Consider the following 26926-nt stretch of genomic DNA (forward strand, 5'->3'; position numbering starts at 1 on the left):
GTGTTGGCAGCAGGGACACAGAAGGGACATTTTCTAATTGGGGAAACGCTCCTGCTCTTGTCCTTGGTCTTGAGTGTGCTTGTAATTGCGCTCATCTTTGACTAGATGCTTTTAGGCTTCCTGATATTTTGCAGAGCTCTCCCAGGCCCCTGATGCTTAGCTTAGCTTGTGCTTCCAGCACTCTGAAATAGCCCTTCCTTGCCCAGCCGCTGTTTGTCTCTCGTTTCTTTTTCTGGTCCTCCCGCCCTTCTGTTTCTAGTTCAGATTCATTCATTCTCTGTACTCTCAGGGACCAGCTCTCCGGTAGCTCAGCTGCATTGCGTGCTCTGCAGGGCTGGAGGGGATCAGAGCTCTCCAGAACCCCCAACCCCACATCCTTGCTCTGTGCCTGCCCTGGCATATGCCCCAGAGAGGCCTCTGAATTCTCTGAAGTGAAGGGGCCTGCTCACTGAGATGGAGGCTGGGAAACTTGATGTGCAATTTGTGGATGAGTTTGCTTGAGGAGGCAGCCAAGGGAGACTCCTCCGAAAACGGGTTTTTACCCACAGCTTTCTCCTCCCCTCCCTGGAATTCAGAAGCCATGGGATTGCAAATCCTGTCATTCCTGTGTATCAAATCCCGTATCCTCCCTGGAGGTGGCACTGCCGAGATGGAATGGGAACCGGGAGAAGATAGGGACTGAGGGGCCTGGGCCCATTCTGCCTCTGCTGCACTGGATTCTGAGTGCTCTGTGGAGCCCCGAGATGCTTCTTTCACTTTACGATGGGGCACAGATCATCTTCCCCAGGCTCATGCAGAACATGAGTGTGGCTACAAGGCGGTTTGGTGCTTCCCAGACACAACTGTCTGATCTCTAAGGGGGATGTGGATGGTCTCTGTCTTGCTTGGCTGTCACGCAGCTGGAATGAGATAAGGGGGCTAGACGGTGCTATAGAAACGCCAGGCGAGGCAAGAAAGGCTGAGCAGCCACTCTCGCAGCACTGAGCCCAGTGCGCCACAGACACTGAGGATTTAATCCTTGCTCACTGTAAGCCTCAAGGCTTTCAGTAAGGAGAAAACTGGGGCTCAGAGAGGTTAGGCCATGTATCCAATGTCACACAGCCTTAATGTATGGAGCAGATATTCACACCCAGGCTTGGCAGCTCCAGAGTCCTGTTCCTAACCACCATGCCATATGCACATCTCAGCGTGCCCAGAGGGACACCTCTAAGGCAGGGCCACCTTGAGCTCCTGGCTGAGAAAATGGCACTTGGCTTTGAAGTAGCAGGAAACCAGGGGAGATGTGTGTGCAGGGCAGGGTCAGTGACTGATCAGTTTCTTGCTTTAACACAATCACTATTGAGAACTCAGAAGGCTGGGTTGGACTAAGGAGATTGGGGAGGCAGGGAGGCCTTTAGGAGGCTCCCACTGAAGTGCAGCTAGAGAGAGGCACTGTGACACTGAGAGTCACTGCGGAGACCAATGGCAGCTGAGGCATGACCTCCCATCTCAGTGGACCATGGAGGTCCGGGTGAACAGGCTTGGCTTCTCCACTAGGGGAAATACGCTGAGATCCAGGGGGTGATGCGGGGATGGCTGTGAACTCTATTTTCTTGTCTCCTGTTTCCATGTGGATGGACTTTGGTAAAGCCCCTTGCTGGACCCCAGGAGGAAAGGAGTGGCTTGAACTTGAGTCTGGTCGTAGGAACCGAGTGCGCTTCCTCTTGCTCCACGGGGTTCTGCTGCCTGCAGCGTACAGGGTCTGGTCCCATCTCCCCATCCTGTAGGGCAGGGCTCAGCCTTTGCTGGGGGCTCCTGAGCTTAATTGCTACCTGTGGCCACGTGGCAAGTCTATCTAACGCAGGACGAGTATAATTCCCGCTGGGGTCACACCGTGAAGCTATGTCCTCTCTTCAGTTTTATGAGGAAGAAAGCTATTTTTTTCTTTTTTGTTTCCACTTGTTGCGTCTTTTATCTATAATATCTGGGTTGTTTCAAACTCGGGAGGAAAAGAAAAGAGACTATTATTGATTCCTCTCCTTCCCTCCAAAAATGGGTTTTAGGCCCAGGAAGAGAGGCAAGGGTGTAACTGTCTCAAGGGGAATGGACTGGAAATCTGCTTAGCACAATTTGGGGGCTAGTCCCACACCTCTTGGGTGGGCTGTGTCCAGACCTCCAGCTCCAGAATGTTCAGGAGGAGGTTTCTGAAAGCTGCATTTTTAATAGCCACTCAGGTGATTCCGAGCTGCATTTGGGAAATAAAATCCTGGGAGACGACTGGAGGCAGTGGAGCCTGGGCAAGGCTGGAGTCCATGAGGGAGTTTCACGGCAGCCCAAAACTGGGCGTTGGTTTTGCTCAGGCCTGTTTAATGGCAGGAGAAGCCAATGGGAGCCTAGGATGCTGAGGGTAGGGTTGCTATTCTAAGAGCCACGGGGAATCCCTTTCTGCCTCCTTAGAGGAAGTTAGGGGCGGATGATTTGCAAAAAGGCAGACAAGACAGATCTGTACAGGCAACAGCAACCCTGTGCCAGCGGTTCTGGGTTCCAGTGCAGAGGAAAGGCCAGACGTTTTCACATGGATGTCCTGGGCTTTGGAGGAACGTGGAGTTTCTGCTTTGGTTGTCTGAAACTTCCTCCGGGTCTTTTACCAGTTGCTCAATACCTTGAGTGTCTCTTTTGTGCCTGGCCCTGTGTTGGAGTTGAGAGGCCATAAAGACAAGACGTGAGTTTTGCAAACAGCCAAAGGGATTTTGTTCCTTGAGAACCCATGTGCTTTCAACGAGAATGTGAGAGGGTTTCACCAAGAAGTCACAACCTCCAAGACATTTTATTTTGACAGAAAATGTGACAAATTCATCAGAAGTGAGATCAGGAATTTTGGGTCTCCTAGTCCTCAGTCCTGATTTTAAATTTCCAATTCCAAAATTCTATAGTAACATCTAAACTATAACTTGGCTTTTAAATTTACCCTACTCCTTAGGAAGAGAAGTGAAATGCGGCTGGCAGCTGTTTCCAGGAGACCAGAAGAGGGTAAATGAATACTCAAGATTTACAGCGTCGAAAGGCTATGTTGAGGGTAATTCTTCTGTAAAAGACAAGCTAGTGAAAACTAACAAATGAAGCCTGTCATCCTACCCGTGGCTCCTAAAAGAGTTTTGGAACCTCTTTTTCATGTCACTACGTTGCTGGTCTAGCTTCCTAAGGCATTGAGCTGCTAGCCCGTATTTTAGAGTGTAACAAAAATATAGCTCAACATCTTTATCATCCTCTTGCCCGACCCCCACCCTTCTAAATTACTTTTCCCTCTTAGTTTGAGTCCAGGCTATTTTTTAACTAACTGTAGATATTCTTTATTTTTTTGTACTGTGATCACTGGGAAATATGCAAGCTGTAGCTATAAAAATGGCTGAACAGATCTGTAAACAGATGTATCATTATATGTACATGTACATATATACAACATGATCCCTCAATGAGATAACCTAAGGAGGCTGAAAAGTTCTCCTAAAGATGCTGCCTTGGCAAAGACATTTTCAAAAGTCCTGCTTGGCTAGTGGTGCCAGGCCCCAGTGTGAAACCCAATGCACTGTTTATTTCCCTAGAGTTTCGTCTTGTTTGGATCCGATGTTGTGCCACATTAAAGGTAGTCACCTGACTTGATTGGCTGGATCTGAACCCAAATGATATCTGGCTCTTCATCCGAAAGGCACAAGCATTTTCACCAGAGAGTCTGCAGTAGTGAGATTCCACAGCGGAGCTCAGACGAACCTCCCAGCACCAGCCCAGCCCTTGCGGCTCTGCAAAGTGGCTATGCTGAAGGTGCACTCACAGTGGTCACTCTGCCCTCTGTGCTCCCACCACCCTGGGCCCGGCCACTCACGGAAGGCCTGCAGCATACTGCAGTGGAGAACTGCAAATGTACCTCTTGTTGCCCTCTAACCTCACCCACTCTCAAGACGGGGACTTAGAATCCCCTTGCCCAGCACTGTTGCAGACGGGAGGTCTGCTGCGCTGAACTGCTGCGCCAGCCACATGATACCACACATGTTCCCAAGTGGTACTGCCGCTGTCCCGAGGCCCCTCACTTCTCCCTCTCATACTGGGATCTCACTGGGAGAAAGTCTAGGCAGATTCCTGCTCTGCTGCTGGGTCTTCTCTTATGGCAGTGTGGACTTCACGGGATAGGGCAAACAGAGTATTCGTTGCATTTATTTGTGCTATCACTACAGAAGAAGCATTTCAAAACGTGTACAAAAGGATACTCTATCCCTCCAGTGGTACATCCCTTGCTCACAGGTAAACAGCAATAATTTAACATCATCATAGAGGCAGACTGGAAATATGACTGCATTTCTCATTTACAATCCTGTGCATGTACTCGCCAGAAGGGCAGCTGAAGATCTAAAGCTGTACTGGATACAACAGATTCGACCTGAACAATCACCACACACAACATTATAAAAAAGTGTATTAGAAAGTATTGGAAACAATATTGCATATTAATATGTGGTTACACATGTTCACAGTGAGTGCCATCGCACCGAAAGCATATGTGCTTCTTTTTTTCTGATGCCTGTACGTCTTAAATAAGTCTAATAATTTTGGTTCCTCTTAAAGTAAAAATACATTGAAATGAATGAGAGAGATACGGATTTTAAAAGAGTTGACCATTCATTATTGCTGGAACTGAAGAAAGGAAGGATACACTGGTGTCATGATTTGTCTGAATAAGTTCAGTTCATCTTGTGTTTGTTTTGGCAAGAAAAGGACAAGACAAAACTCGTAGTTTGCAGTCAAAAAAAAAAAAAAAAAAGAGAAAAGCACAAAACAGGAGGGGAAACCATATAACAAACCTACTCTCAGGTAGCTCTTTCTCAAGGAAGGTTCTAAGATTTTATTATGCAGCTAATTCTAAATTTGAAATGGGACATGCTGCTATCTGAAGCAACTGGAGCTAGGAGTTATCCTTTGGTGATAACACAATGATAATGCAATGATTTTTAGTGACTCTTGGATGAGGATAATCACACTCTCTAGGTACAAATTACAGAAGGAATATGAGGCAAGGAGCTGAGATTCAGGCTATCCACATCCTGGGAAGGTGGGGTGGCAGGGAGCGGGAGGGAACAAAAAACAGCGATTTCTAGCTGTAATCAACAGGCCAAGCTGTTATGGGTAACCCTCCTGTCTCCAATATTTACTTCAAACACAATGGGAGTGCATGGCATCTAGGCACACAGCAGTACACAGCGGTACCCAAGACACACACTCATGCCATCATACAACAGAACGAACTACACAATGAAAAGTGTGAGGTCATGCAAACTCCTACTTTTACCAGCTAGAAGAGAAACTTCAGCAACTTTTGGTACATGATATGACCACCTTTCAAACATAAGTTAATTACTTACTGACATAATATGAAACCTTACTTTAAATACAATAGTTTCAAAGAAAAATGGCGTTACACTATAAAACCACAACAGAAGGTATGGAAAGAGACATTTATATTGGCTATAAAAGGCAGTGAGAGGAAAGGGCAAAGCAGTTTAGAAAAGAATTCCTGCAGCCACTATTTACAGTTCTGGTTTGAGCTTTGTTTGAATTCCACTTGAAAAAATAACTCCCTTCAACCAATTGACACAGTGGGATGAATGGAAAAGGACAGAGTAGGTGAAATTTGCAACAAACTCAAGAGAGTCTCTTAAGAGAGACCCTAAGAAGGCTCTCACCTTAGAGATGTTAACTTGGATAAGGCGCATCTTTCTCTGTAATTGCATATTGAATGAATGCTGTCTAAAGCCCTTGCTCCTCTCTCTTCCTTCACCAGTGCATCGGTGTGGCAATGCTGTTTATTCCAGTTTCCAATGCCACACCCTTCTGTAAGCAGATAAATCCATGACTCAAGAATGATATCTTTGTTAACTCCATCCTTTCCACAAAACTCAAATGTTTATGAGGAAATATGTTTTTGAAGACTGAAGGGGAATAATTCATTTATAGAATTTATAATGGTTCCACAGGATCACAAGTCAGGCTTGATACTGCTGACTGGGAATATTGAGAATATTCTTCAAGTGCTTTATTTTATTTTATTTTTTCTTGGAAGGCTTCCCAGACCTTTGATGGGTTTAGAATTCATTTAGGTCCGTGGTTCTCCGACAGGAGTGATTTCTCCTCAAAGGGAACAGTTGGTGATACGTGGAGACAGTTTGGGTTGTCAATTTGGGGTGCTACCGGCATCTACTGGGTAGTGAGCAGGGATGCTGCTAAATATCCTACGATGCACAGGATAAGTATTCCTCCCAACAAATAAGTATTCAGCCCGAAATGTCATAGTGCTGAGACTAAGCACCCCTGTTTGGATTAAATGCTGAGGTGCTTATGTACAATCTCCCCTCTGTTGCTTCATCTTGGGACAGTGTTGGTGAAGTGCTATAAATATTTGAAATGGTATATTCTTCATTGCCTAGGTGGTTGAGAGTAATGACCTTAATGATAGCATTAATTTTAAAGGAGATCTTTGCTGGTTGGGATTAGAATCTCCACACACCTTTCTTGGGCTTCAGTGCCTCCATGTCATAGCATGGATGGGCAGGGTTCTCACCTGCAATGCCACCTGCCTCCTCTTTCCTGGGAGATCTGGTGGCATTACTATCCAAGGGTCTGGCTCAGTCCCTCGATTGCCCTGTGCATTCCAATATCCCACAGGTGCAGAGCCAGCCATCCTACATATATGTGAACACACATGCTGCTTTGCCGTTACAGAAAAGGGCTTCGCCACGTTTGAAAGCTTAGTTTCAAACAGGTGAGTTCTGTGTGTTAGCAAGAGAGATGCTGGGCTTCACGTATTTCATTAAGCTGAAAATTAATGATCATTCTAAATCACTCTTTTATGGGCTTTAAAATGAGAATAATATACAGTGAGAAGAGGGAAAGAAATTTACCAACACTGAGAAATTCAGGCTTGCGGCTACAAACAGATGCACATAACTAAAATGAGGACTAGGACTGGATTTCTTCAGGAAAAGAGGCTTCTTCTGCTCTTAGGTGGAACCAGCCAGGGAAGGAACAGATCTGAAATAAAGCTTTGATTTCTGACGAATGTTGCCGTTTGAGAGGTTCAAAAATAATGAAGATCCAAATTTCGGGACCGGTGTTTAAACTGTAGTGATAGACTTTGGGGGCCATTAAATGCATAGGAGTGAAAAAGTGGGGAACTGGGCTCCCCAGATATGCCCACAGGAAGACTGGCTCCTCCTATACTGGCAGCAAACCTTAGGAGGCTCAGACCATCTGAGCAGTCTCCGCAAAGCCAGTGAATCCAGGAGGAGCTGAAAGGCCCTAGCCTGACCTCTCCCTCCACCCAGGGCAGTTAGACACGGCTTTCCCCAAACAGTTCATTTTCCTATGCAGAATACGACTTAAAATAGTATTTTCTCTCAAAAATGCAGCCTCTGAGACCTAGCTGCATGTGGCCCAAAGCTGGCCTGGGCACAGACTGTTGGCCCTGCTGTATGGGCACTTGGGCGGTGGCACATCTGTCATGTCCATCTGCTCACTGGTAGAGCCACAGGCAGGGGCTGTGCTCCCTGTGTCTGGGGACTGGAAAAGACCTGGCATGTGAACCCCGTGCTTAGCACGGAGACCAGCACGTTCCTTCCCGGGCTGTGGCCTGTTTTATCTATTTCTCTCTGAAAATTTAGACTCATCATTTGGAGAAGGGGATTCTAGGAAGCAACAGGTGAGGGAATCTCAGCCAGCAGTCTGGGGAAACATCGAGGAAGGTGGCAGTTCTGGGTGCTCCCAATGCAGCCCTGCCTCTAAAAATAAAAATCTTTTCAAAAGCAAATCAAACCCCAACCAACTCAAACATAAAACGAAAAACAGCTACAAATCCAAGCACAACGTTATCCGGTCCAGTCCAGTCTCTGCTGCTGGCGGCGCGAGGCGGCGGCAGTCCTTGTGCTTTTCCTGGGGGTGGCCCGGGGGGCGCGGGGGGCTTTAGCTCATGTGGAAGCGGTGCTCCCCCCGCGTTATGTGCGACGAGAACTCGTACCGGTCCTGGCTGTGGTAGCCGCACATGTTGCACTCAAAAGGATCACGGAAGCCGTGGCAGCCCATGTGGATGGTGTACATGACGTGATCCAGGAAGAGCACCCGGCAGTGTTCGCACTTGTACACCTTCATCTGCTCCCCGCTGGTGCTGACCACGCGGAGCGCGTCCTGCGAGTTCTCGGAGGCGGCGCGCAGCAGGTCGTAGGCGCGGTGCTCCTCCTTGAGCGACAGCCCGTTGCGCGCGTGCGGGGCGATGTGGTTGGTCAGGTAGATGAGGCCGCCGCGCTGCTCCTCGTTGTTGCTCTCGGTGTCCGTGGAGTCTTGGCAGCTGTTGCTCGGGGACGCCTCGCGCTCCGAGGGCACCGACTTGGCCTTGGAGAGCAGCAGCAGGTTCTCCACGGCGCTGTCCTGGGCCGAGTGGTTGGAGCGCGGGGTGCCCTCCGCGAGCGGCTTGTGCAGCTGGTACATGGGGCTGATGACCGGGACCACCTCGGGGCCGCCGGGGGGCGTCTGCACCAGCGGGCGCAGGGACTCGGCCCCCAGGTAGTTGATGGCGTTGTTGATGGCTTGGTCCATCACGTGGGACTTCATCATCTCGTTCTCCTTCTCGTAGCTGGCGCTGCTGTCGTAGGGCATGTCGGACAGGCCCTTGTCCCCTGTGGGAAGCAGGTGACAGTGAGTGGGGGGTGACCACCTCCGGAACCGGTCAGGTCCGGCAGCGACAGCTGAAATCTACGCCTGGGGAGGGGAAGGGGAACACGGCTTGGGGGCCCAGCGCGCCTGCGGACCCCACACCTGCACACCTACACACACACCTGCGGACACATCACACCTGCACCACACCCCATGCATCTGTCTAGGGGGGCAACGAGCCAGGACCTACCTATCATAGGCACTTAAAGAGATTTTCTTGGATGAATGAATAAATAGGGGAACCAAAGATTAATTGACTTGACTTGAATTATGTTACTGTATTTCATTTCATATTTGAAATAGCGTATTTTAAATGATGCATTTTCAGTAGAGTGTTCTCAGTAATTTACAACTAAATTCTACATTTATTGACTTAAAATACACAATAATTATCATTATTCATTATATACAATATATTTAAAATATGGGATGTTTAATAATTTTAATAATTACATTTAATAATTTTAACGATCGAGCATAAAATTTAATCAAAATCCGTGATGACCGTATATTTTTTATAATAAAATGACACATTTTTGATAAACAACTGAAAGGTAGATGAGCTCTGATTTGTGATGAGAGTGGAAAGGATACTCAGATTTAATAGTAGTTCTCTGTAGTTGGCAGGCCTGAAGCAGGGCTCCACAGAAACATGTGAGGGAGTGCAGGAGGCGCGGCAAGGAAGCTAAGGGGAAAACACTCGCTATTCATCTGTTACTTAAAAAATTATTGAGAACTACTGATGTTACTACTGTAGAGGCATCAGCAGTGACTGGGCCCTGGCCTCGAGAAGCTTCTGATCTAACATCATCAGTTCATAGGAGTCCATGAGCTCATTTCCCTGGCAATGGTGAAACAGGAGCCTAGATTTGGCTTGTTCAATTAGCTTTGGAGTAGACATCTTAATAAAAAAAAATGTCTTGAAGACACACCTTCTCAATAATCATGGCTTAATTAGGAAATTCATTAATGACAGTAACTGCACCCTTACTGGTAAGACTGTGGCTGTGTTCTACTCTCAGTGGTGGTACATTAATTAATCAAAGCACATGAGCCCAACCAGGGAATGTCTGAACAGTTTATATTTTACCCCTACTGTGTGTATTTCCTTCCTTCAACACATCTGGACGGGACAGAGGGACAGAATGGTAAGCAAGTGAGAGTGGTCCCCATCCTTAGCAACAAACAGCTACTAGGGGAGGATAGGTAGAAGTTCATGCATGATCGCACAGATAATTCCTTCCATCTGAGAAATCCATGAAGACAAGGGGAGCTTGCTATGAGAGCATTACACAGGCTTCTGATCTTGTAAGAGTCAGCCAGACAAGGAGGGTTTTGTGTCCCATTGTCGGGGATAACAAGACGGAAGGTTCTGAAGGGAGAGGAGGCTGGGAGGTGTGGCAGGACCAGGTGAAGGGCAGGGAACCAGAGCTCTATGTGGGGGCAATGCTGGAGAGATACACAAGAGGGACAGGCAGAGGCCAGCCAGGCAGACTTTGTCTAAAGGAAAATGAAAACCACTGAAGGGTTTGAAGGAAGAAGTCGCCTTCTCATTCATTGTAGAAAGAACAGATTGAAAAGGGACAACAGTGAGGGATAATTTGAGACTTCCCCAAAGTGCAGGTTATGGCTGATGGTGGCTCATGAGGGTGGTGACAAGGGAAGGTTCCACCACCTCCCACGCTGCACCTGACACTGAGGGCTTCAGCTCGTTCTTACTAACAGAAAGATAAACTACTCTGTAATTCACAAATTTACTAATAGTCCTTTTATAAAATCTGTGACCATTAAGAATCTTCCAGGACTATATGCCCCATTATACTATAAAGTATCTTTGAGTTTCATGTCTTCTTTTGTAATGGATATGTATCATGTAATAGCCTGGTTTCTGTCTGTTTTCATATACTGGTGGTCAGAAGTGGCACCTACTCTGATTACCAAAAGAAAACTTGTGCATGGCTAGGTATACCCTTCCAGAAACAGAACAGGATGAAAACTTATGAAGCCAATGGTAGTGAGCAAAGAAGTGGTGTTTCTCTCCATTAAAGGTCAGAAAAAGTAATGGTATAACATTGCTGAAACCACACACATTTTTTTTTTTTTTTGTGTTGAGCAACTAAATGTCCTGTGACAAATCCATTCTAGTTTGTATCCAAGTCTATCCCTCTACCGAATCAAGGCAAGAAAAGGAGGGGAATGGACTTTCTTGCCAATTTTGCTAAACGTAAGTCTTTACAGCCCCACCAGTAAGATGCTTTCCCACCTAATCATCCTGTCTCTCCCCAAGTCATGGTTCCATGGTTTCCCAAGCAACCACTGAAATCTGTTGTTTTCAAAACCTGGTATCACAACAAATGGGTGTAGGAAAAAAATCAACATATATGCCAGATTACTGTGGAACATGGAAATTACCCATAGAATTTCTCTTCCCTACTATCCAACAAAACAAGAAAAATAAAAACCTATAAATTTCACCAACAGCAATCAGCTGAAAGAACATGTGACGTATAGACATCGAATATTACATATATAAAACTACATATGTAATATGTATTTCGTTATGGTGTGTATGAGTACAAACACAGACACACACACACACACACACACACACACACACACACACACCAAAGACTGGAAAGAAACAGAGAATTCTGGCATGAGATGTAGGGCAAAGCTTGGCTGCTAATCTCATTTCCAAATCTTTAGGTACAAGTCAACAATAACCTCAGCATTTTCCCTCATAGCCTCATACTTATACAAACATGATTCAAATAGGTATCTGTTTCCTGTTCTGATCAAAACAGCAGTTGAAACTTTGGCTGGCAAGAATCAGATGACCATGGAGAAGTGAGCCCCTGCAGGCTCCCTGGGACAGAAGCAAAGTCCTCCGTGGTCTACACTGAAAGGGCAGATAGCCCCAAAGCCCCAGAGTATCTCCTGTGGGGATGAAGCATTCCCCAACTTGGTTCAGTGCTGATGGCTTAGGGCATTTAGCTAAATTTCAGATGAGGGAGAGAAGGCAAAGGAAAAGTATTTTAACAAAGGCTGCACTTTTCCTCACCAAACTCCTCCAACCCCATCTTTGGCATTCATTCAGGATTTAGAAAACTCAATAGCTCTCACAGGAAAAAAAAAATACAGTGGGAAGAAGGTTGAAACGTCAATCAAACTATATTAGACCAAGCAGAACAAGCAAGATGAAAAGAAATGTCACGGTTACTATGAAAATATTTGCTAGTAATACAGGGAAAGAAAGGAAGTAAAACACAGACCAATGAGTCCATCCTAGGGGAAAAAAGTCCTTAATTCCAAGAAGAGAGAAAATGCCTCATAATTGCTTCACAACATGGAACTAATTTTAAAAATATGCAAAATAAAATGCAAAAGCAACAGAATAAAAGGAACAAAGAGATTACAGGTTTCAGAAAGCAAAATAAGGAGAAAAATAATATTGTTATAGAATTAATGCATGGATTAAAAATAGCAAGTAATAGAACAGGAACTACTAAAAATTAAGTTACTGACAGAGGAAAACCACAAGAGAACAGTGAGTAATGTAAAAATAGACAAAGAAATAAACAAAAAACTTAAAGAACTGTTAACAGATATGGAAGACAAATTAACATACGGACAACTGGTATCCCTCAACAGAGATCACAATAGATGGAACAAAACATATTTATATAAAAGAGAATTTCCCAGAAATAGAGAAAAAAGGGACTCTCTAGATAAAATGGTAGGAAATTTTTATTCGGAATGAATAGACCAAAATACATCCTAATTAGGGTATTTAACTTCAAGGTTAAAGAAAGAACCCTCAGGCATTCAGAAATAAAATGCAAATCACCTTTAAGAAGAAACGGTTACACTAGACTTTGATGTCTCCATAGCAACATTCAACAAGCAATGCCATCAGCAAAATCTAAAGAGCTCTCAAGGGAGAAAACAAAACAAAACAAAGCAGTGACCCAAGACCCTAGGCTCTGTCAAAATGCTCCTCAAAAACAAAGGCAACAGGCCACCATCCTCAAACACAATACAATCACAGAACACCTACAGAAACTTTTTGAAAAAAGTTGCTTGAATGTAAAGTCCAATCAATGAAGAGATTAATCAAAATAAACAGAAATAGGGATAAAAGGGCAGGGTCTGATCCTTGAATCTATTTAAATAGATTTAGTAATAAATAAACTACTATGAATTATGATTACAGAATGGAATGTGAATATTACAAAGTTGAACAATGTAAAAATAGTAAGACACTGTGAACCCTGGAACGCTGAATGCGAACTGGAATACTGTCCTTATTTTTCAAAGCAGTGAGCCAGTAGATACTATTTAAATGGAAACAACTGGATTTAAAAAATAATTCAAATTTCTTAATGTTTTTAATACATAATACATATTTTTAATCTTAGAGGAGTCTTTAAAAATAATATCCCTTCATGTGAGAGAATATTTCAGATAAGCCAGTTCTCCAGTTTTGTTTGGGTCTTTTTTCACCTCTTGAATTTAAGGCATGTATACTACGTTGGAATCTTTATGAAGATATTTATTTCCTATTTACCTATCCATCAATCCATCTATTCATCAGCCTGTCCACTCACATACATATGCATAGGAAGATATTTGAAATGATGCTTCCCCGTTTTTAATATTGGTAATTTCTGGGTGTTGGGATTTGTGGTGATTTAAAAACATTTATCTTTGCATTAAAATTCCTTATATTAACTTTGTGTTACTTTAATAATATAACAGGGTTTCTTTTTCTTATAAAAGAAGAAAATATACCAAAGAAATGATAATGGGTAGCAGGAATATTGGTAATTGTTGTTTTCCTCTTTGTGCTTTTCTCTATGTCAAAAGTGTTCCTACCTCACGCACCAGACTAAAACCAACAAGTATTACTATTTAATATAATCCCTTTTCTAATTAGATGAATCAGTCCGGTTCTCCTGTATTTGATGATCTCAGAGGAGGAGATCTTTAGTGGCCCTGATGGTAAGGAATGTTGCTGGCAAAACAAATACTTATTCATACACATGTCAAAGTTTCAGGTAAAAATTTTAGCCATAGGTTATAGATGAATAAAGCAAAACCATATGCCACTGAGCAATGGTCAACGTGAAAATCCTGTCATCTTACATTCTTAAGATGCTTTCTAGTGTTGACAGCACCATCACATCCGTCACTCCTTTTAAGCCACCACCAGTCACTCCTAGCTGGAGCTGACTCTGAAGCATGGAGCTCTCAACTGAAGCACTACTGGGCCAGCTTGTATGAGAACAGCTGCATTCCTACTCTCTTTCTAAGCTCACATGAAGGCTAAACACGGCACCTGAGAGTTTAGGTGCGAGGCCTTAGAGACTCACTGGCCTTTTCATTTTAGGGCTGCAGAAGCTGTGATACATTAGGAATGACTGATGGAAATCTCATCAAGTTGAAGTGGGGTTAAGGTAGGCATTTTAGGGCAGGAAGAGGCATTATTTTACAAATGAACTGCCAATCACCAACAGATCACGCAGCTGCTTGTGAGTCTTTTGCTTCTAACTCCTCTTCTGCTACCCTTGCCCACTGTTCCCACTGTGTCCCCTGGGGACTCCTTTTTCATCTTTGCTTTGCACCATCAGAGCACTGTGTTGCTTAGTTCATCTATCAACACGGAAGCATCTCAAGCCAACGCCCACATTGTGGTCTCACACTGGCGGGGTTGGGGAGTGGCTCCACTAGTTTCACAGATGAATTTCTCATTTGTTTTCAAGTCTCCAAAGCTAAAAGGGGCTGCGAATGTTCATTCACCAAAGCATTCTGCAGGCTCCTCACTTGACAGAGGATGCCGTCCCTGCTTCTCAAGGTCAGCAACCCTTCATTCCCCTTGCACACACTCACTGCCTTATCTCTGCCCATCTCCCAGTCAACACCCATCTCTCTGTCGCTATGTCCATCCCAGGGGGCCTCCAAGCAGATGCTGGCTGCTCAGGGGGCAGCCTGTGGGCCCTATGCCCACTGCTGTTGGAATCCTACCGCTTATGCTCAGCACAGGACCTCACTCCTGCTCTGTTCAGGAAGGCAGGGTCTCCCTCGTTCTCATGGTCCAAAGGTTCAGGTGTATGTGGACAACTCCTCACTGCCTCAGCCAGTGGCTTTCATTCCTTTTGTAAACTGAATCCTTCTCTCCCTTGCTCCTCTTGATCCCCAACCTATGACAAACCTCTATTTAATCCAAAGGTCAAAAGGGAGCCCTGTTTGAAACTGAGGCTGGTGCCCAGGATGTGGCCTTGCCTCTGTCCTTCCCCCTTCCTGCCATCCTGCAGGTCAACAGGTGCCCTCTGAGACCCCTGGCCTCACTAGCCCCTGTTCTGGCACCCCCCACCACAATTTCCCCATGTGTCACAGACACCAGAGGTCCTTGAAAATCAACATGTCAAAAACAGAACCCCGTCTTTTCCCAGAGCCTCGTGTAATCCTTTCCATCAAGGGCACACTACTCTACTTCAGTGTGTGTGACTGACTCACGGTTTCCTTCACCCAATCCCTGCCCTCACTGCTACGTTCCTCCGACATCAACCCTTCCCCTGCACAGGCCTCTCTTTCCAAGCCCGCTGCCGCCGCCTCCACACTCCACCTTTTCCAGTCATTTTTGGTACTTGCTGTCTTTACTGTCCTAGCCATTGTGCTCATCAAAAATATGCCCATGCTTCTTTCCTGCTGACTGAATGAAGGGTCCCTATCTCACCTGGCATTGGAGGCCATTCATCCTGTGGTACAGCTACCTGGGACAGCTTCACTTTTCCTGCCTCCCCATGGGTACCTGAGTTAAGCTGGGAACACGCCCTGCTCCTCCGTCATGTCCTCAGGCCCTCAATCCAGCCCCCGTGGTCAGCATTCCGGTTTCTCACTGATTTTATCCATCTGCCTAGATTGCCCCATTCCTCCAACACCTAGAATGTGCCAAAACCCTATCCCTCTTCCAAGGTGCACCTCAGCTTCATGAAGCACTTACTGGTCCTCTTTCCTAGACAGAGTTAACCTTCACACTGAGGGTTTCCAAATGTTCTCATATCCGGCAGTCACGGCATGTTCACAATCACCCCGTGAGATGCTGCGGAGTTCACGAGTGTCAGTGGCTCTGTATTGACTCTGCACTGGTCCAAGCCTACGCCTTCCCACTCGGACCCTGCAGCGTCTGGCTGGATGGCCGTGTTGGTGTGCCTGTCACCTACTCTGGGCAATGCTCCTAGAGAGAAACATGGTCTTGTTCTTCCTTTTCATCTCTCAAAGCATTAGGCAAAACAGCAAGCCTAGCTAAACCCAGTCTTCGGCAGACACTTCTCAGGGGTCAGTCACTGTACAATTCCTCCCATGAACCCTTCAGAGTCCCCATAAGGGGAGCGTTAAGAGCTTCATGTGAAAAATGAGGATCTGAAGCTTGAAGAAGCTGGCCAGGCCTGGGGTGTCCTGCAGTGTGATGTCCCCCAGCTGAGCTAGGCCCACACTCTCCATCCCGTGCACAGTGGCCCAACCTCCCCTTAGGGACGGTGCCCACAGGCAGATCACAGCGAAGTCCGCAGACACTACACAATCACATCTAGGAAAAACTGGCAGGAGATTTGTTATTTCTAAGACACTTATTGGAAAAAATTCTAAGATATTTAAGGAAGATATAGCTTGCCAATTTTTGCTTTTGAAAAAAAATCTCACTTTTTTCCCTTTCTTCTACCCTCAACTCATTTCCACTTGTACCTAAAACACCCGCATAGTTGTTTTTTAAGAGACAGCAAACATTTAACTCTTACCAAGAAATTTCTGAGGCATAGAGCTCTTACGCTTGGCGACGTTACTTGCTAGTCTGTCCAGCACGAGGGATCTCTCTGATCCTATCTTGCACAGGTCTTCTGCCATCTCACTGTGATTAGTTTCTTCTTTAATGACTAAAGTCAAAGACAGTTAAAGAGGCCAGTTTAGAAATGCCTTATGTTTAAAGGGTTCAGTCATGTCCAATGTGAAATCTGACATCTGTTAAGTGCCTACAAGAGCCAGGCCCTTCCTAGAGATTAATTCTAATCTTCCCAGCAACACTGCCAGACAGGTGGAGGCAGCCCCAGCAATGCCAACGACCAGCCACCTGCAAAGGCTTCTTCCTCCGACAGCTGCTCACCACACATTGTCCCCTTTACATCCAATTGCACAAGCACCACCACCATCGCCAGAGGCTGGACTGGATTAAGCAATGATGTCCCTTGGACAAGTCCTTTTAACTTCCAAAATACTCCCAAATCCACTACCTCACTCAGTCCTAACAGCAGCCCTCTGAGATGCAAAGAACTGTCTGACCTAACGTCTGACTTCATGGACTAGCACAGTGAACTGAGATACAAAAATGTGGCCCCCAAAGTACTGCAGCAGATCTGGGCAATGCGGAGAAAACACCAGAGCCCCTTATCTCTGAACACACGGCAAACTCCTGAAACTCAAAGCACCCCTGACTGTTGTAGAGAATTTACAAATTACGGAGGTGAATGTTGGTGTGTGGCCCATTTCTAGTCATTCTCGATTGTTCTATGTCGTCTCTTTCCATAATTGAAGGTACAACTTTGCATCCTGCATAGCTGCATCTATCTTTTACATCTAGTTATTGTGGTTGGAGTTCTAAAAATACAACTCATTTCCCTGCAATTTATCCTCGTGTATAAGGAGCTGACAATGGAAACTGATTACCTTAAATGCCTGATCAATTCTTCCTGTACTGTTCCTGCCTCAGGTATTTCACACTGATTTATCGCGGGGTCTTCGGTAGGTTTATCCATGTCTATTATTGATTTGTCTGCCTATTCTTCAAAGAGTTCCATCCATTTTAGACACATTTTCATACATCACTTGACATTACTCTTCTTTTAAAACGCTGCCAATTATCTCATGCTTATATCCAGATACTTCAGGATACATGGTTACCAGATTCCAGTAAGATTTACAGGCCAGTTTTATGCTGAAGTGATACTGTAATTTGGGCAGGGGCGCATGGACAGCATCCAGCCCTCTCCACCCCTCTAACCTCCCACATTTTCTTTCTTGCCTCAGTACGGTTTGCTGATTTTCCTCATTTCTAAGTATTTTATGTTTTCAATGCGATTACAAATGTAACTTTGAAAACACATATTTCAAATCGGCTATTGTTGCTGGTATATTTTTAACATTTGAAATATGTGTTTTTTATTAAGTGGGCAAACATATATAGCCCACATCCTGATTTACACGCAAGATAAACATAAATCCATAAAATCCAATTCCACTGGTCACACACTTCATCTATTAAGCTAATGTGCTTTCTGACATGTCCATCCTTCCCTGCAAAGCCGCGCATGCAGCCTGCCCAGGGCTCCCAGCAATGAGGGGTCTTCCTCTGCACCATGGCACAGGGCTTCCCAAAAGCCTCCACCCCCAGAGTTGATCACAGCAAGGAACAAGTGAGCCTGATGCTCCTGAGTCATGGGCTACTCTGTCCTTAGATACATGCACCTCCAAAGGCTGGTGACTGTGCACCAGAGGCTCAAGAGAAACTTATTTTTTTTTATCTATAAAGACAATGAGAAATTATAACAGGTGACCCAAAAGCCTTTTACTAAAGAAAATTATATTCAGAAAAATTCATCTTTTCCTATATCACCTAGCTGAGGCTTTGATTTTACTGTAACCACCCAATCTAACGGGACGTCAGGGGTGGGGGAAGAGACTACTCGCCCATCCATCTGAGCAGAGATGAGGGGTTCGCAGAGGGGGACAGAGGAGAGATGCGTCAGAAGGCACAGGTTCCACCCACCCAGGCACAGCACAGCTGAAATGACCAAGCTCCTGCTTGTCTTCCTGGCCCCCAGCGTAGTTCAGGAGGACTTCCGTCAAAGTCCTTTGATGGATCTTCTCAATGCTCCAAGTTCCTTAAAGCAGCAGGAACTACCAGGGTTAGGTGTTGGCAAGGCAAAAACCAAAGGTGACTGTCGCAAGGTGTTTATGATCATTTTGCACCTTTTGATGCCACACCAGACAGAAACAATTCAACGTAATTAAGTGCGGGCCTGACTCTGCCTGCTGCCACACTGAGACCAGATCACCGCTCCTTCCTAGAGAAGCTTTCATGCCTCCTGAGTGTGGGGACATAGAGGCATCACTGTGGTAGTCCAAGTAACTTAACCATCAAAGGGAATAAATTAACATCTTAGGGGGAAACTGACACTCACCACAGGGTAACATTTAATACACATACTAGGACATAATCTTACTGACAAAGAGACCAACAGAGAAGGATTAGCTTGAAGGTGTCAGTATGTCAGTGGCCAAAACGTCCATGTTTAGGTAAGTACCTGACACGTGTCTATGCCCCTGCTCACACCTGGAACTACTCCCTCACGTTTCTCTCAGAGCGTTGCTACGAGGGCGGCCAGGCATGAATTATCACTCACATTTAAGCGACGAGCTCTGGGTCGTATTCAAAAACAGAAAACCCAAACCCAGGTCTCAGTGCAATGAGTGCTGCTTCCCCTGCTCCCCAGGCAGTGCCCCTCAGCTGGCTGTGCATTGCAGCTTGTTCCTTTAGTAATGAAAACAGTGGAGGAAACAGACAGAAACAATATACTGTCTGTTTCTTTTGTTCATTTTGTCTTTTCAATTCTATGTGCATATCAGATTACTGTATTCAATAGGGCTTGGTATTATCAATTATAAGTCCTCAGTAAATATTTTTTGAGTAAATAAAATGGCTTATTAAGCATTACTATGTAAACTACATCATTAGGAGCACTTACTTTCAAGACCCATTCATTTTTTTAAATAGAAAAAATGGTATTTGAGTGTTGACATTTTATTTCAAAGGAACATAATCATCTCCCCATCCATTAGTCTTCTGTCCTGGGGTCTTGCCATGTGAATAAATAACCGTTAAATTACTATTATTATTATTTTAATATCCCGTTTCTTCTCTTCCACTCACCCTCAACACCTTTCCATTCTAGACCTGAGATTTTGAAAGAAGCCACATGATGATTTAATGGTATCTTCCCATTTCACAGGTGAGAAAATTGAGGCCCAGAGGAATCGCTTGTGAGCTCCAGGTCCCTGGTTGACTGGCAGAGAAGACAGCATCTGGGTGCAGAGCTCTGGCCAGATGAGATGCTGCCTCTCCATGCCAAGACTAACCAGAATCCACTTTTAGCCATTCTCAACATTGCTTTTTCCTGCTCTCATCTGCCATGAATAATCTGAGGGTATTCTGGTGAATTTTCCCTTTAGAACCATTTGTCAAAGTCAGAAAGGTGAATAAGGCTTAATAAATTCTCCACCATTTGTTGAATTTTGACCTCCCAGTCTAGTGATGATTTTTCCAGGGGTAGTGCTAGATGAATAGTGTTCTGAAAGAGATTAACTTTATTTGATCTCTTTATAAATTGCTTATCTCTTAAACAATTAGGAAGGAACCTTTTACAACATTGCCATTCCCCTGGGTGAATCCAGCCTTCCTTAGTGCTCTCCACATCATTTACTCTGCAGCCTCTGGGGTCGGAATCCAGTCCCACCTCGTCAGGCAACACACAGCAGAGCATCACAGCTCCTACAAAAGAAGTGACTTTCCCTCTCATCCTTTGACAGCCTCAATACTATCAACTACGGGGGGCTTCCAACAAACTTCAGCCTCACACTCCAGGCAGGGGTGGATACCGCGCCCTCAGTCCGAACTGACACTTAAAATCATGGCCTCAAAGTTCTTATTTGATCAACTTTGTTAAAAAATTGTTTTAAAACAAGATTTTACATTTTATTTTGTTTACAAAGAAATGATCACTACTCGAGGTGTTTTTTTTTTTTTTGTTGTTGTTTTAAAACCACCAACATCCAAGAAACAATCCCAAAACTTTTAAGGTCACTGCTATCCTCATTTCTCCTGATTGAAAGTGGGAAGGGTTTTAAAATCAAGCTCTCTCTGGTCAGATGAGGACCCAGAAAGCTGGGAAGCACAGTGTGCTTCTAGTGAAACTGTGATGTTATTGGCCAAAAACTTCCCTCCCTCCCAGCCCAGGCGGGAAGCAGGCCCATGGCTCTGCTCCTAAGGCTGCTTGCAGAGCGCCCTCCTTCCCCGCCGTGCTGGGGGGAGAGCCGACCAGGCTGGCCTCCGAGCAGCAGCGCTTACCTGGGTACAGCGTGCCCGGAAGGCCCATGCTTTCCAAGTAGTTGTGGCAGCGCTCTTTATGTTCCTCTAAAGAGCTTCGCTGTTTATAGCTTCGGCCACAATATCCACATTTGTGAGGTTTACCAACTGCAGAAAACACAATTGAGTTCAAGACCCCAATTAAATGTCAGCCTTATGTGTAAGGGGAATGCATGCAATACAATCATTACCAAAAAAAGTTAAAAAAAAAAATTTACCCTTGAGAGCTAAAAGTGTTAAGGACTTGGTGAAAATTACTGAATTTAAAAATGTTAATGCACAAGGGCTTCTTTCATGGTACCAAGACCTCATGAGACTCTTGTTTTGTCTTAATTTGTCTGCTTTACGGACTACCAAATTATCTCCTCCCCAATCACTGAAGCCTATCCTTTAACTGGGGAAACGAGCCACTGCTGTGTTACAATGTGGATGCCAGTGACTGGACAGAGATGTGAGGAAGGCCTGCGTGTTGGCTACATTGTCTTCAGATTTGCCTCCAGAGTAGGCTCCAGTCTATGCTGTGGGCCGGATCTGCCACGATGCTGGGGCTACGTTGAATGCAGCCGGAGTGAATTCAGTTCCAGGTGCTACACTGGATAACTTGAGGTCTCTAAGAAACCACGCTGGACAGATACGCTTGAATGAAATGGGCATTTTATTTCTAAAATATACTTTCTTACATAATATAAATGTATCTTACATTATAATACAAAATATTTTGTATTTCCCATGTATGTGTAGATGTAATACAAAATATTTTGTATTTTCTATGTATATGTATTTTTTATTCTATGCGTATGTACAATACATATACATATACATTCTGTGTATATGTATTTTCATATACATATACATAATACAAAGTGTATTTTTCATAAACAGAGCTTATGGAAAAGCTTTGCTTTCTTGCCAAAGAGCTTTAGGATGGCGTAGCTTCCAGATTAGCCTTGTCCAACAGAACTGACCATGAGGATAGAAATGCTCTCCATTAGTGCTGTCCAATATGGTAGCCACCAGCCACATGTAGCTATTGGGCATAAAAAGTGTGGCTAGTGCCACTGAGGACTGAAATTTTAATTTTAATTTTAAATTATTATTAAAAATACTACATGTAGGTGGTAGGTATTGTATGGGGCAGTGCAGTTCTGTATAATGAGTTTTAGTCCTTCCTGGATTTTACTGAGTGATATTTTAGGAAAAAGAAAGATGAGCTAGGAATTCATATCATGCCCAAGTTTAAGGACTTCAGTAGATACCATCCTAAGAGATAAACTGAATAAAGTATCTTTAATCACTTCTATAGGGAATATAAATTTCCAACCTAACAGCAGAATCTTCTACTTCTTTCTCATGTTGTTTGATTGAACATATTTCAAAGTATTGTATAAAAATTAAGACCATCCAAATAGGAATGTTTGGTAAAGTGGTTTAGCCAGAGCTTCTACGGGTTAAATCTCTTTCCTAGGTGAACAGAAGCCACAGTAAGAAGATCAACGTGGTAGCCAAAATTTGACTTCTGGACCATTTAATAGAGAATGAAAAGGATCTCTCTTTATTTATACAAAGTGATGTACCCCCGACATCAAGAAATAATGTTGCAATATAGAATATTGCCTAAAACTGCACATTTTATTGAGTATTGCTTTTAGAAATTAACAGGATATAGATAACCACTCAGTGTCCTTTTCTGAAAAAGCTGTGACTTCAGTAAATTTCATGATCAAATTGTTTCCGGTATATATGCTATGGTGTCTGAACATCCATTTTTCTGAAAATACAATTGATTTTAACTCTGGAACATAAGAAGCATGTTCACTACAAGCGACTGAGCTCAAGAGTATCTTGAAGCATAGCCCAATATTCTGTAGGAAAGAAGTTCTAAGCTTGCAACTTTCAAAGGAAGCCATGCGGCAGGAAGGGAGATCTCTTCTCCACCCCTCCAAAATCCCCCAGCTCCCTCCTGCCGTCAGCATGGGACAAATTCTCTATTTCTGCTAACATGCTGGTCCATAAGACCTCAGGCCACCACCAGCTACTAGGGAAAGCTGTGATATTGATCCTGGCTTTTAATGGGACAAGGGAATGGTCATTCCCAATGGAATAGAGTGTGACCACATTTGAATTTGCCAGACGATGGCCGAAGTCCTTATTTCACTTCAATGAAACCATTTTGAAGAAATCATCACTGCTTCTTTCCCCAAGAGCAGTGTGTGTCTCCACAGCATTTTCGGACAGACAGATCCCCAGCAGTCTTGCACCCATGATGGTTTTCTCCACTTGCTCATCCGTGAAACCAGGATAGAAATACACGGTCCAAAGTCTACTACTGTTCTATAATTACTCAAGTAATCTGCGGTGTTTAGAGTAGGATACCATCATGCCTGAAACGAAATATACAGGCCTGGAGCCAGAATAACGTAAAACACTCCACTAGGTGTTCCTAACTCCACATAGGAAAGAAAAGAGAGCAGCTCTCCTTTTAAGGACTGATGTACATGACAGATTCCACTGCAGTCAGAGTAATCTGGGAATGATGATGACCTAGGGTTGGTGTCAACCTAAAAATGAGTGTTTGTGCTTTCCACTGACATGGGAAGTGGCGCTTCCCACTGACCCAAGGTACTATTGCTGCCAACTCTGTCTATGTCTCCATGACCCCTTAGAAACGACAGCTGTGAGGCTTCCTCCTAGATCACTTGTTAGCACGGCACAAAGACAGCACAGTCCTCTCCGCTGAGGCCCATTTCTTGTCATCCCCAGGCACCACTTTTGGCTCCAGGTGGAACCACCATCCATGCTCATCGCCCAGGTGAATATCTAAAAATGCTTAAGACAGTAGTCTTCCCATCTCAGGGGAGCCACCTGTTCTCCCTGCCCCCCCTGTAACAAGGCAACTGTCCCACTTCATAGCCCCCTGCTGACCCACCTGCCCTCTGGGGGAAGCAACTCCTCACAATATAGCCACTTTCTTGGAAGTTTTTAGGAAGTCAAATCACCCAAATCCTCACAATTTTCTGATCGAGAGCATGTGGGGATCCTTCTCCATGTGCACCACTGGGAAGGAGGTCAGGATGGAAAGGAGGGGGTGCACCAGTCCCTGCGACTCCTCTCCTTTTTGTCTCCAGCCAACTGGGTGGACTACCGCAGGGACCACCCGCCAGGAGAGAGACTGAATTCTTGCCAATATGGGGGCACACCCCTTTCTGGGATTACTGCTGACTCACACACTGGTTTACAACTTCTCTAAAGCAAGCTTCAGACACTCGCCTTCCAGCATGTGCTTCAGAAGTCCCTCCCTTCTATGGGAAGTCTCTCTTGACTTTTCACCCCGGGATCCACTGTCCCCTTCCTTATGTTCCCTCCGTCCCCTCGGATTCAATGTCATGCCTCCTATAACACGCTGGTGCTTTCCTTGTGCGCACCTGAGGTCTCCCATGCAGAATGGTCACCCCAGGAAGCTCAGTAAATGTGTGATAAAGAGATGGACACAATGAGCAGCCTCTAAAACCCCCAATCATCAAATCCACGTCACATTTGGGAAGAAATGGCCTGGGCTGCTGCAGACCTTTCACAAAGAGCACATGTCCCTGCCTCCCTGAGGGAGGCTCCTCCTTATCCTGCCACCCGGGGAGGGTGAGGAGCAGCTGGTCTGAAGCATTGCCATTCCCCCGGGCACCTGATTAGAGAGACTACTGACTGGGGAAGGGCCCAGGCTGGTGGCTGGCTGGGGCAGGAGGCTCTTCGGGGGGAAGGACAAAGGCCATCAACCTTCCACCCACAAGCCCCATGCAGTATACTATAGCAAATATCCCTGACTGGACAGTATGAAGGAGAACTGTGGGTTTCATGTTGTGTAGACCACACTCAGGCAAACAAGATCTGTGACAGGCTGGCCAAGAGCCCGCTTTTCCTCTGCTCTGTGGAATTATGAGGCTGCTGGGCAATGAAACACCGCGGACTATTTCTCAGGAGGCAGAGGAAGGGGATCTAACCAAACTGTAGTGGATTTGGGCTTCACAGGATGGGAGTGTTTTGAGAATGATGGAGCATTTACGCCTCTGACGATCTTGCCAAGGCTCCGGATTATTTGGGTTGCACTTTATCTGTCTAATTCAAAGAGAAAGGCTGCTGTCTAAAACCTGGTAACAGCCCCAGCCTGGCCTCTGCAACTGTGGCCTTGGCTGGTTTTTGGTGTCAGAGCTACACTGGGCTCAGACTGGGTGGGTGTGCCCTAAATCACCCTTGTCTACCGGTTCTGCAAAATAGCTATCCCATTATACCTGTGTAAAACACTCCGAAGTGTGACTTAACAGCTAACATAACAAATTGTACTCGGAAACGTTTTTGGTTTTAGCAGTACATGTGGTGAAAACATTTCCTGCACAATTCTTTATGGAAACCCCACTAGCCTGACAAATGGGATGAGGAGGACTGTTCTGAAACACGCTACCTAAGGTGAGACGTGTGTGTGTGTGTGTGTGTGTGTGTGTGTGCATGGGGGTCCCGGCGCCCAATCCCCTGGTGCAATGGGGAAAATAGAATATGAGGGGGGGCAATGTCAAGGAAGTGTCAGCCCGCACCTGATGCAGGGCTGCGAGCTGGGAAGGCCTCAGGGTTAGCCAGCTAGGATGCAATCTGGGACCCTCAAGGGCATAGCAGAGGAGCCCCAGACACCCGGACTGCCCCGGACTGCGTCCAGGGGACCTACCGGAGTGTGTCCTCAGGTGGCCGGTGAGAGCGTCCCTCCGGCGGCAGGCGTAGTTGCAGAGGTGGCATTTGAAGGGCTTCTCCCCGGAATGCAGCTTGATGTGCCGCAGCAGGTTGCCCTTCTGGGTGAAGGAGGCCCCGCACTGATTGCACTGGAAGGGCCGTTCTCCTGGGACGGAGAGAGGAGAGCTGGTGAGAACTAAACTCAGCGTAGGGACACGAGGTCAGCGCTACAAGAAAGTTGTTTCCCACGGGGGCTTGGTGACTTCCACCGGCTGCAGGTTTGATAGAACATGAGGCTTTCAGACTAAACCTGCCAGCTCCTTAACGCTTCACTGGCTGGGTCAATTTGATCTGAAAATCTAATTTTTTTTCCCTAAATCAGAATGGCACATCACAATGCAAATTCAAACTCATTTAAATAAAGTGACTGCAACATTTTGTGATGAAGAGCCACTCTTCCTGATCAGCAGTTTTGGAATAAACCAATATCCAATTTTGCGTGTTGTGGCATTTGGTGGGGTTTTTAATGTGGCTTTTTTCAAAGGGTCTTTAAAATATGCCACTGAAGCAGCAAAATAAAAAGGAAACTCATTAAAAATGCATTTCAGGATCACAAGTTCATTTCAGCGTTACATTCTTATATTTAAATGAAAGGCACTTCATTATAACAGTTATAATAACTTCTTTTCATTTACATTTTCCCTGTATTTTCCCTTTCAATTTCTTCTCCATTACCTGTCTGTCCCTAAGCAGGCAAATCAGGAGAGAGACAGACAGAGAGCGTGAGGATGAGAGAAAGAGAGAGAGAGAGATGGAGAAAGATTGAATAAAATGAGAAGTTAAGAAACTGTGAAGGAAGCCCCCCATCTTCCAAAGAAAAGTCCCAAACCTCCCTATGGCAGGGAATACAAGTCAGAGTTGCACTGAGATTTCTAGCTTTTTCTTTCTTTACAAATCCTAAAGCATTTAAGCTATTATTTCTCTATATCCATAGAAGACAAATTATAAGTAGAGGTATTCTAAGAGATGCAATTTAGTCGTTATGAAGGAATTCTTTCAGGGGTGGTACTGTTGCATTTGTGACTAGGAAAACACCTGACCCTCTGCTCTGTGTGACAGCACGTGTCTCCAGTCTGGAGCTGACAAAGGGGTAAACTGGCAACTGAGAAAAAGAAATACGCTGTTGTCCTACTGAGTAGTCACAGGTCTTAGAATCCAAATCAGGGAACATTTCATTTAACTCTCACTTTGAAGAGTGATACATTTGTCATGTTTAAGTAAACATGAAACTCT

At 45.0% G+C, this 26926-nt stretch overlaps 1 protein-coding gene and 1 long non-coding RNA gene across 21 annotated transcripts in view; one reads left to right on the plus strand and one right to left on the minus strand.

Moving 5' to 3' along the window:
- Positions 1-4161: 4161 nt before the first annotated feature.
- Positions 4162-26926, minus strand: part of IKZF1 (IKAROS family zinc finger 1) — a 98652-nt gene continuing 75887 nt past the window's right edge. For 12 of the 20 annotated variants that reach the window (XM_032244230.1, XM_032244218.1, XM_032244220.1 and 9 more), the window contains 4 exons: positions 25632-25799; positions 20906-21031; positions 16527-16661; positions 4162-8693 (listed from right to left, as the gene is read on the minus strand). In XM_032244230.1, the coding sequence (XP_032100121.1) occupies positions 7984-8693; positions 16527-16661; positions 20906-21031; positions 25632-25799 (1139 nt within the window). In that variant the 3' untranslated portion in view covers positions 4162-7983. The remainder of the gene's footprint in view (positions 8694-16526; positions 16662-20905; positions 21032-25631; positions 25800-26926) is intronic. The other 8 variants (XM_032244235.1, XM_032244221.1, XM_032244226.1 and 5 more) reach the window with 3 other exon arrangements.
- On the plus strand, positions 21018-22698 carry LOC116527327. The gene is made up of 2 exons (XR_004258497.1): positions 21018-21529; positions 22389-22698. It is a non-coding gene; the product is annotated as an uncharacterized LOC116527327 (long non-coding RNA).

Source organism: Sapajus apella, unplaced genomic scaffold (assembly GCF_009761245.1).
Source record: "Sapajus apella isolate SASKATOON/1434 unplaced genomic scaffold, GSC_monkey_1.0 scaffold54, whole genome shotgun sequence".
Taxonomy (NCBI): domain Eukaryota; kingdom Metazoa; phylum Chordata; class Mammalia; order Primates; family Cebidae; genus Sapajus; species Sapajus apella.